At 32.8% G+C, this 12268-nt stretch overlaps 1 protein-coding gene across 1 annotated transcript in view; it reads right to left on the bottom strand.

The window, feature by feature from the left end:
• Positions 1–12268, bottom strand: part of SENP6 (SUMO specific peptidase 6) — a 127021-nt gene that overhangs the window by 64407 nt on the left and 50346 nt on the right. Inside the window, exons 5-6 of the mRNA XM_052645712.1 lie at positions 10978–11073; positions 5856–5876 (exon numbers count right to left, since the gene is read on the bottom strand). Of these exons, the coding sequence (XP_052501672.1) occupies positions 5856–5876; positions 10978–11073 (117 nt within the window). The remainder of the gene's footprint in view (positions 1–5855; positions 5877–10977; positions 11074–12268) is intronic.

The following is a 12268-nucleotide window of genomic DNA, read 5'->3' as shown; positions in this document are numbered from 1 at the left end:
ACTCTAAGATTATTTTGTTTTCCCTAACCCATCCCTAGAATCAGCCATTTCTCCAGGTTCCTTTTATTAGAATATTAGAAACCAGGATCTGAGTGCTGGTTTATTTTTAGTTGGTTTTAATAACTCACTTTATAAACTGTTCCACTGCTGTAACTGATTGCAAAAGATGTAAACTTCTATAACAAAAATTAAATGTGTCTATTTTTCCATTAAAATCCATTATTCCAAACTTATGTTTAAACTTCAAATTTTTGAAGATTTATTAAAATTTCCCAAAGTTGCACTCTAACCAAAAACTTTTTTGCATTTAAATATTTTAGGGGAGCTTTATTCATTTCTCAGAGTATGTCCATTATGAAATGCACTCCTTTATCCTATTTAGTGCTTCTAATCCTTAATCTGGTCTCATTTATTGCTAAAATTCTACTCATGCTTTCCTTTTGTTTGCATCTTTAATTTATTTTTAACTGGAGGATAATTGTTTTCTATTACTCTGTTGGTTTCTGCCATATTGTTTGTATCTCTTTTGACTCTAAGAGTCAAGAGACCCTTTATTTACAAACCATTTTAGAAGTAGCTGATTCTTATAAATAGTATGATATAGCTGAGTTTAAACAACAGATTTGTCTTTTAATAAATATATTCAACCCTGATCACAATTATTATTGCAGGTGATAAACTTTTTTTAATGTTTTTTGATGTTTTCCTTTCCTCCTACCTTACGAGTTAGTTGTTTTTTTTATTTGTTTCATTCTTTCCTCTTTTTTCCTATTTTTACTGACTTACACAATTACTTTTCTTTCTTTTAAAATTTATTTATTTGGCTGCAGTGTGTCTTAGCTGAGGCATGAGGGATCTAGTTCCCTGACCAGGGATCGAACCCAGGCTCCCTGCACTGGGACTGCGGAGTCTTGGTCACTGGCCCACCTGGGAAGTCCCCACAATTACTTTTCACTCTTTTTTTTCTCCTCTGGTTAATTTAACAAATACAATAGTTACCTTCCCTGTCTTAAGCCTTATTTCAATTGCATACTATGTTCATTAACATGGTATCAAGATTCCGACTATTTCCTCAAGCAAGATATTCTACACACCCCAAAGTCATAAAGATCTTTAAAATCCTTTCACTTCCCCATCCTATCCCATTCAATCCCTCTCCCCAGAAAAGCCATAAGATTCCTTTTACTTATGTCTTTCTACCTCTCTAATTCCTAGACTTTGCTGAGCTATTAATAGTTTTGAACAGTCAAAGATTATTACTGATATTCTATTTGGTAAGTGAAACAAGCTTAGCCTCAATTAAATACCACATAAATCATACATAAAAGAGTATTTTTTTTAAAAATCTCAAATATTTATCAGGTAGTAACACTTCTCTACCTAAAATGCACTGAAAGTTTTCAATGAGTGCACCAATGTAAAACTCAAACTCTTGAGATTCTCTTACAAAGCCTTTTATGATCTAGGGGTTCTAGCTGACCTTACTAAACCAACCCTCGTAACATTTTCCCCTTTGCTCCCCAAGTTCCAGGCACAGTGGTCCTTCTTTCTTTCTCTGAACATACCCTACTCATGCCAGCATTAATACCTTAGCACCACCTCTTCTCTGTCTGAAGAAGCCATCTCTATGATCACTGTATCTGAGTCTACATTCAGCCCTTGGTTAAATGTTAGCTTTATAGCTGAGTTTCTCTGAACATCTAAAGAAACCACATTGTCACACTATATCACATCATCCAATTGTACTTTTAAACACAGAACTTATTAGGTGCTTTACTTATTCATTATCAGTTTTTGCCCATCAAAATGTAAACTACGGGAGAACAGAGGTCTTGCCTGTTTTGTTCATCACTGTATTCTTATGCCTAGAACACAGCAGGCACTTGATAAATAGTTGGAAGGAATAAATGTATATAACTAAAAGGCAGTATATAATTGGAAGTGTATTTATCAGGTCAAACAATTATCTAAATATTGCAGTACAAGGATGACAATGTCAAAACTCAACCACTGGCTACCATGCAGCCACCATAAAGGAATTCAAAATATTAGCCTATGTGAAAATAATATAATTCAGGCATGGTAAACTAAACATTTATTGATGTTCAACACACCTGGATTCTCTAGTCTGTTTACTGTCCTACTTGTTTTTTAGACCTTTTCTAATGTTTCCATATTCAACCACTGTTTTCCTCACAGTATGCTTTATTATGTGGCAAGGCATGTCATTTTTCTCTTCCCTCATTTACTCTTTTTACAAAATTAAAACTGTTGCTCTTCGCCAATATTTACTCTTCGAAACAAACGAGTCAACTGGTCAAATTTCCTAAAGTAACCAAGTCAACAGGATTTCTGACTAAAACTCCATTAAATTTATCTTAAGGAGCAACTCTATCAAATAACCAACCAGGAACCAAATATATGCCTCAAATCAGGTTCTTTAGGTATATTTATAAGGGAGCTATACATCATTAATTTTATTATTGAATATTTTAGTTTCTACTATGAATGAAATTTTGATCTTTTCAATATATACTTCAACTGAAGAGTGAATTAAAAAAACTTAATTATTATTAGTCTTACAATCTAGCATCTTGCTATACTCTTATTTCTCAGATATCAAGATAGTATTTTATAAGGCTAATATAAACTGGTACCACTTGTCTGCAAAACAATTTGGAAGTACCTATCAAGAGCATTAAAAACAGTTGTAAAGAATCCTTCCCAGAGATTTATCTTAAGAGACATATTTAGAAATTTATATACAAAGTTGTTCATTTATGTATCATATATAGCAGTGAAAAACAACCAGACATGGGCTAATAGGCAAATAAATTATGTATATTTGTAGGACAAGCTACTATGTGATCATTAAAAATCATTTTTGCTACTGCTACTGCTGCTATGTCACTTCAGTCGTGTCCAACTCTGTGTGACCCCATAGACGGCAGCCCACTAGGCTCCTCTATCCCTGGGATTCTCCAGACAAGAATACTGGAGTGGGTTGCCATTTCCTTCTTCAATGCATGAAAAGTGAAAAGTGAAAGTAAAGTCGCTCAGTCGTGTCACGACCCCATGGACTGCAGCCTATCAGGCTCCTCTGTCCATGGGATTTAAAAATCATTTTTAGAAGCCAAAATTCAGAATATACAGCTGTATTTTTACTATGACTCCCTGTTAGATATATTTAAAGGACACAGGAAAAAATATTGTAAAAGAAATGTATAAAGATGCTAATGATGTATTTTCTATTTTAAGAACTTAAAAATTATAAAATATTTCATTATAACAGTTGTCTTTTCAAACAAACCCCATATTTAAGTAAACATGTCTAGTGTTTCACATATATTCTTTTACTACATTCTTTTCACCTTTGTACCTTTCTGTTATTTCAAAATTCTATATAATATGAACATACTAGTTATAATAAAATATTTTTAAAACTTTTGAAATTACTATGTGCTCATTGCATAATGGGTCACAGTCTATTTACGGGGGGGGCGGGGGGGGGGGTAAGTTCTAATACCAGATTAAGTATTCCAGGTTGCTGGTGTCAGCAGATACACTGTATTCATAACCACTGTCCAAGAGTCAGAAAAGAAGTCACTCAAGTTACCAATGTCACTCACAACAAAGAAAAATGGCAGCAATTTTTTTAAGTTTGAAAGCCCTGGACCTTAGAATCATTGTTTATTACTTATTCCAGCTTGGTTTTAAACCTAAAATATACCTCATTGTGCCCAGTATATAGTTTAACCTTCTACAACTCCCTATCTTTCAGTTTATTAGATAAGCTATCCTCTTGTAAAGCAATCATTTAGTTCAGCGATTTGTAGTCCTTCATATGTAAGGGATAAAGATAAAAGATTTTCTATTGCTCTTCAAAGGTCAGAAAAAAAGATGTGACTTTGCTTGTAAGAAGAGAGGGGAAAAGGCTTATGTGGAAAAAAAAGTTCCAGAGTAAAATCTACTGACAGAAAATTTCTCAGCTTAACTCTGACAAAGATAAAATAATTTTAGCTAAGAATCCAAAGGATTAACGGACTAAACTGAACCTAACAGTAACAAAGGTGCTAAATAAAGCACTCCAGTGTATTTATGTATTTTATAAATACCTGCTACGTTATGCTAGTCCCTGGCAGTAATGTCGGTACAAAAGACAAAGAATTTCAGTATCTATTACAGATATTTCAAACTTCACAGAATATATGTCACTTTCAAATAATTATCTCATTTGTTCTTCACAAATCTCCTTCAAAATTGGGCAAATATCATTATTCCCATTTTAGAGTAACTTATATGGTAACACTAGTTACTTAATTCTATACCTTTTGATTCCTATTCCAGTATTATTCCAACAAGACTATAAGCTCCAAGAGGGTAGGGATTTCTGTCTGCTCCTAGAAGAGTGCCTTGGCACATAGAGTCACTAAAACATTTGCTGAATGTATCAGTAAATAAATTTCCACAACAGAAATATGCCTAAGAAGCCAAAACAGTGGGGAAAAAAATCAGTTTAACCCTCCAAAGCTACTGGGAGAACGAGAATAATCTAAGCTCTATACTATTCTGATAATATAACAATACCTGCATTTTATCTACTATAACACACAGGAAGGAATGTTTATTTCTATAAAACAACAGTCTGGTTCATGTGTGACTGTATAGTTATTTAATGTATATTCTTCAGCAATTTTATTAAAAATATCTTACAAATGGTCTTCTCTCCAAAATGAGTCACTTATGAGTTAAAAATTTAAAAGACATAAAATCTGTATCTGACAAGAAATAATAATTTACTCAAAGAGAAACAGAAGAATAAATTTTCTTTTCCAGGAGATAGGTAATAAAATATCTGCACAACCCATTCATTTAAAACATATAAGAACTGTGATGTATTTCAGACTTATAAAATAATATGCCTAAATCTTTTGCTGACAGAATCACCTTTATAGCTCAGAAACTTGGTGTTCATGAAGTAAGACGGAATATACAGCATTCTATAAAACACTGTAAGTTGTCCTCTTTGCTTCCTCTACACCTTTAAACAAAAGTATAGAGTCAAAGTCACACAATTAAATCGAAGTATAGAATGTCCCTTCTTTTGACCGTCACCAATGACACAAAAGTATTGGCTTAATACAAGGGTTGTTTACCTGTTTTGGGAGGGGAGAATTCATAAAAGGTTCCTGAGATTCAGGGAAGCAAGAAAAAAAGATACGCACATGCACAAAAATTTCCACATATACACACTGAGGAGAGAGCTATTCTTAAGGGTATTTGCTTCAAAACAACTATAATCATTTCACTATTCAAAGAAATGTGTTCTTAAAAACTTGTTTCTATGTTACTTTCGTTACATTACTCAACATTTCTGCTAAAGGATGATGTGTCTGCTAGAATTACTACAAAGGGAACAAAGAAGGATCATAAAATTCTGTCACAAAATTCTGGGTCAGAATAGAGTTTTAACTCCAAGCTTAAGGTATTCTACTCAATTTTTCACCTCACTCTAATAAAGCATTAAGCAAAAATATTATCACTAAAATACAACAAGAAATATTTATATTACATAACTGAAAATAATTTTACTACTAAGATCCTGAAATACTTTATTTAAAGTAGTTACACATCAGTATAAATATATAATAATCATTCATGGAAAAATGTATGTTGAGAATTATGGTGAAATATTACTCACGTAAATTAAATATCATGTTGTGCTATGTTTCCTTTTATTAAAATAATTAATAAGCTTAATGATGAACTCTAATTCAGTGATTTTTCAAAGCATATAAATAATATGATATTTTATTGTTGTATCCATGCTCTAATTTCATCAATATTAAGCTTACCTTTCCTTTTGGTCCAGACTGCTTAAAACATGAAAAAGAAAAAAAATGTAAGAGGCAAGACCTCATTTTTGATATATCACTATAGTTTTAGTAAGTGCAGTCAATAAGGCAAAACTATGATTTACTTGTTTTAAATGCATCACATATGTTATATACTAGTGCTTCCAATCCTCTCAGATATGTAAATTGGTTTTCCATTTTTGTCAGTACAGAAATTAATTTATATCTAAACATATTTAAAGAAGAAAAAAGGATGTATAAAGATCAAAAAATACTTAAAAGAGCTTTATTCAAATGATACAACATTTTAGGACATGTGTTATTTAGAGTGGTTACAGCAATAGTCTCCAAGGAACAAAACACTTTTCTAAAAGCTATACAATTTTTACAGGTCCCAATTCTGTTATCAGGAGTGATTACAGTAGTCCCTTGGTTATCTGTATGGGATGGGTTCTAGGACCCCATGCAGATACCAAAACAGTGGGTGCTCATGTCCCTTACATAAAAGGGTATGGTGTTTCCTCCCATATACAGCAAATCATTTCTAAATTACTTATAGTACCTAATACAATGTAAATGTTATATAAACAGTTGCAAGCACCAGCAAATTCAAGTTTTGGTTTTGGGAACTTTCTGGAATTTTTTCCTTGAATATTTTTTAATCTGTGGTTGGTTGTATCCACAGATGTGCAACCTCCAGATACAGAAGTCCGACTGTATCTGCTTCTGAGCAAAAAAAAGAAAATAAAAATTTAAGGTTGAAACTTTTCCACAAAAGCTTTATATTAAATACAAGTATACTATATGGCTGGAGACACTAGAAAAAATCCTGGGACTTAAAATCGTGGCCTCTAATCAAAAGTCAAAAGTATAACAGGTCCAACCTTTTCCACAGTTCATGGAAAATTTTAAAAGCTATCAACATCAATTACTCAACCTTTTTATAAAACCCTCAATTTAGAATAAGAGTCACATTCTGCAATTATTCCTATTACAAAGAAAACTAAATATTCAGAACTGTAAGCAAAACATAGTTAACAAAAATCTCTGAGTCCCCATATTAACTCCTGAATTCCTATCATGTGAAGCATACAAGTAAAATATCCATTCAGTCCTGGCAAATTAAGAAAAAATAATATGGTAAGTTGGTTTTACATAAACAACATTGAAAAGAAACACTTATTTCTTTAAAAAAAATTTTTTTAATGATAAAGAAAAGAATTATTACAAACTTACATGAATACCATATTTGAGATTTTACTTTTGTTATTTAAAAAATGTGATAATCTGTGTAAGATAAATTTATATTGGACAAATGACAGAAAAATGAAGGAAAATTATCTGTCATAAACCTATTAAAGTGAAACAAAATATAAACATAGAAGCTCAATCTGTCTGTCCTTTTGCATTTACTTCTTATGGTGTTGCATTTCAGGAAAAGTAAAAATGGAAACCAAAACTTGGGCATTAACACCTCATCTGGTCATCTCCTACTCTATGCTGTTGTGCCCAGAGTTCTCACTGTGGTGAAGAGTTCAGTACCACAGACAGTAAAAGAAAGAGGTAGAAGACACAGTAGAAATGGGCTTGGTTCTTTCCAATAAACCAAAGGAGTTAGAAGAAAACAAAACCCAAAAATATATACATTCATGTTCACGTCTCTTACACTTGAAAAAAATGCATTTTCTATGATATTTAACTTATGAGTTATGGTAGTTTTCCAATACTCCTCACCCTAATATGTGTTTATTATCAAGCCCTGCCGTAGAAGAGCTTATATATTGAAAGAAAGAGAGAGAGAAAGAAAGAATAAAAGAAGTAATAAAGCTTTTAAAAATTGAGACAGGAAGCCATTATTGGTAATGTAAGACTTCGTAAAACTGTTGATTTAATGTTCCTTTTGGACTACTTCTGCTCTTAAAATTTAAAAAGAAAACAAGCTGATTGACTCTGCTATCTATGACTTGATTTTGGACTTCCATTTGGTCAAAGTGGTACTTTTCATTAATACTGAAATCTTGCTTATTCCAGGAGCCCATTTTCCCATTTATGAATTATATATGCTTTTGTAAACATTCCTGTTCCCCTAGAGTCCTTTTAAGTCTTTCTATCTTGCCTTAAAAAAAAAAAAAAGGCGAAAATGTAAACAAAACGTAAATCAATAAATAAGCTCTTTTTCCAAGTCTGGTTAAAGTTAGGAGTAGAGATGGTACAGTTCTAAAGATTTTTTATTTTCTGCATTTTTTTCTATACTATCTCCATCACTATTAGTATATAAACAACCTACCTTTTAAAGATGAATTAACATTTGGAATAGCAGTAAGAAACCAGACTGCACCCATAATATCCTCCAAATAGTAATCTGATCTCATACTTTAACACTTCTTTCTTTCAGATTAAAAAGGTGTGATGTACTTATTTCAATATCTTACAAATTATTCAAAATGCAGGTCTGATTTACTTAAAAGACAAGGTACACCACTCACCCCAGGAGGTATCGATTATGTGTGTGAATTACTAAGTAGTGATACTGTCTTTAATTTCAAATGCAGAGGTGAGAAAATAAGAAAAATTAGGTGAAACTGTAAAAGCCAGTGTGCTTTTACACATCTGAGGCCTGACAATTGTGCCAACATTACACTAATTAAAACCAAAAGTTTGCTAGCTATCACCTTGGGTGAAGGTTTTTTTCATGTCCATTGAAGATGTGGTTCCTACTCCATGGAGTGTTCTCTTATAGCTAAAACACTCAAAAGCTTCTTTAATACTTCCTTTGTGAATTTTTCACTGCTATAAATGGTACTACACATACTTTGCATATTGCTACACTGTACTCACCAGGTAAACATTTGCTTACTTGTTATTCTGTTTTCTACCCTAACCAAACTTGAGCTTGGAGGAAAAACTGTCATACTCGTCCTTGACTACTCTAAACCTATGTATGTAGGTACATGTATGTAGCATCCTGCATGCTTAATCGTGTTCCACTCTTTGCAACCCTTTGGACTCTAGCCCACCAGGCTCCTCTGTCCATGGGATTTTCCAGGCAAGAATACTGGAGTGGGTTGCCATTTTCTCCTCCAGGGGATCTTCCCAACCCAGGGAATGAACCTGCATCCCCTGTGTTTCCTGTACTGCAGGTGGATTCTTTACCCACTAAGCCATAGGTATGTAGCATAAAATCACTCAAAACTTTTGAAGGAAGGAAATTGGGAAAACTCTCAATGACTGGTGTTTGCAAGTCAAAATCTTTTTAATGACAGTCACACTGCAGTAGCACTAAGAAATATTTATTCTATGAGAGAGAAACATAAGGACAATCTGTCCTGTAGACATGACACTTCACAGTTTTCCTTAATGCCCCTACTTGTCCTTCACTTGTATTTTCACTCAGGATTGTTTTTTAAATATAAATTAAATCAGGTTTTTTTATTGTTCTAAGAAACATTATTTTACTAATAAATACCACTCCTATTAACAGAAACTAATTTTTTATACAGAGGCGTAATGTAGAAGGTAATGTGTACCTTATACATGGCAAGGTATAAGAGGTGCCATGACATAGAATTAAAAAAAAACACAAGCCAATTCCCAAACTGAAATCAATTTTTAACATTACCAATGAAGAAAGGTGAAATGGGGAGAATAAGGCATAGTGTAAATGATTCTAAACTAATAGATAACTTCTAAACCAGTAATAATTTTGGTTGTAGAATATATCACTTGATTATAAATTAGTATTTCAACTTACACCTCATTTTCAGAATAGAAAGTAGATTTTTCACAGTGATGAATTATATCAATGTGATCAGTATACGAGAAACAATGTGTCTATCCTTCTAAACTTCTTCCTTTCCCTTAATTACTTTCCTTTTATTGTTTCTTCTCATGTTGTGCTACGTGTAGGCCGCAGAGCTTGTTGCATAAGGCCAGTCAATTTTTTGGTATGTATAGTAATTTGTCCATTTTTTTAGCTGAATTTCTAAAACATCTTACATTAAAACTATGAAAAATAGGCAAAGAAAAGGTTTTCTTATTGTGCTAAAGTATGAGAAAATTTTAAGGTTTTTAAGTTGAAACTGTATGTTATAGCAAATACAGCAAGGGTAAGAGTCAGGACACATTTTCTCAAGGAAGAGCAGTCTAGATCAGGAGTCTAAAAACTGAAGAAAAACATCTAGTACATATTTTTAAATGAACATCTAGCACATATTAAAAAATCCTTTAAGTTTTACTAGCTATAAAAATTTAATGCAATTATTCAAAATGCAAGAAATAAAGAGATAAATTATTTTGTAATTGTTGGAACCTAAAAATTTTTTTGTCAGCTGAAATTGACTAAGAACTGAAATTCAACTGAAACTTCATTACCATCCAAAAACGGTTATGAAAAACCTCAAAAGCATTTAAGAACATCAACTATCACACTATCCCTTGCACTATTTCAAGATTCAAGTAGTACTTTCATGATCAATGAGAAGTCATATTTATGAAAACACAGAAATTTCTCATTTAAAACTAACAATGTGATTTACTTTGATACCATGAAATCCTATAAACCTTACAAAGAAAGTAAAGTAATAACTATAGTTTTACTCATCAGAACTAAACTACCAGCTGAAGACTTCTCTGTTAAATGTACAAATCAGCTTAATTTAACAGGAATATAATCCAACAGAATGGCTTTTACTTAAAATACCTCTATTTACAGACTGCGATTTATTTAAAAGTAGGTATAAAATAATAAAATTGTAGGGCATGAATTATATCAGAAACATGAGTCTCTCTTTAGAGACAACAGAAGCAGTGAAGTTCTAGAAAGTGAGGAAAAAGGTTCTTTTTAAAAAAGGCAGTGACCAACTCTTATTAAAGAGGATGACAAGTATATTCTGCTGCTGCTGCTCAGTCGCTTCAGTCATGTCCGACTCTGCGCGACCCCATAGACGGCAGCCCACCAGGCTCCCCCATCCCTGGGATTCTCCAGGCAAGAACACTGGAGTGGGTTGCCATTGCCTTCTCCGATGCATGAAAAGTGAAAAGTCAAAGTGAAGGCGGTCAGTCGTGTCCGACTCTTAGCCACCTCATGGACTATATACTAAACAATGGTAATTAGAATCCTTACCTTTGGGCTGCTGTTTTTACTACTGCTATCTGTGCATTAGCATGAGGAAAACGTCTTACAGTTCCAGAGCATAATGATGTATTTTGTGTATTTTCACTGCAGAGTCAAGAAACAAAGAATAAAGTAAACGGGAAAATTATATATACATAAGAAAAATACATCCTTTAAAATCTGAGGACACACACAAAAAACTTAATCACTTATAAGAACTTTTTTATACATAAACCCACTGCCCATGTTAAGTTTCCCAAAGTTTCCACTTTCTGAATTTGTCTCCAAAATGTTTCCAATCCAGTTCATTAAAGAAGGTAAAGAGCAGAACGTTAGAACAGAAATGAGGAATCCTAAATGTGTATTTCACACTGTAATATTTCCTATAAATTAATCCAGATATATTTCTTCTTATTCTCTATTTAGGAATATCCATTGAGGGAAAAAAAGCTTTTAAACTATATACTATGAATATACAAAGCTTCCTTATGTGCCAAAATAATAATAAGTGTTAATTATAAAAAAAATTAAAAGTGCTAAATTCTACTTTTGACTCTCCACTGACTTGAAAATTAGTTAGCCTTTATGTTTCCCAATTGACTATAAACTGAGAAATAAAAATAAAACAGTGATCTCAACCCTATTTCTGGGATGTGCAATAGACCAATCATATCAGTAACAGTGGTTCACTATGACAACCAGGAAAGATGGACGATATCTAGATGAAAAGTGGAATAAGAAATCTTCAGGAAAAAAAAAAAGAAAGAAAATAAAAGGAGTCCCTCATTGAAAGTTTTGCCAAGAGAACGCATTGATCATAGCAAACATACTCTTCAAACAACACAAGAGAAGACTCTACACATGGACATCACCAGATGGTCAATACTGAAATCAGACCGATTTTATTCTTTGTAGCCGAAGATGGAGAAACTCTATTTAATAGTCAGCAAAAACAAGATCTGGAGCTGACTGTGGCTCAGATCATGCACTCGTTTATTACAAAATTCAGACTGAAAGAAAGTAGATAGAGAAAACCAGTAGGTCATTCAGGTATGACCTAAGTCAAATCCTTGTGATTACACAGTGGGAGTGACTAACAGATTCAACAGACTGGATCTGATAGAAGACCTTAAGAACTATGGACAGAGGTTAATAACACTGTGGCAACCAACACCATGCCCACAAAAAAGAAATACAAGAAGACAAGATGGTTTTCTGAGGCCTTGCAAATACATGAAAAAGGAGAAGAAAAAGGCAACAAAATGAAGGAAAAGTATACCCAACTGAAACAGAGTCTGAG

Source organism: Budorcas taxicolor, chromosome 9 (genome assembly GCF_023091745.1).
Source record: "Budorcas taxicolor isolate Tak-1 chromosome 9, Takin1.1, whole genome shotgun sequence".
Classification (NCBI taxonomy): domain Eukaryota; kingdom Metazoa; phylum Chordata; class Mammalia; order Artiodactyla; family Bovidae; genus Budorcas; species Budorcas taxicolor.
Note: the sequence above shows the minus strand (reverse complement) of the source record. Positions and strands in the feature narration are given on the sequence as shown.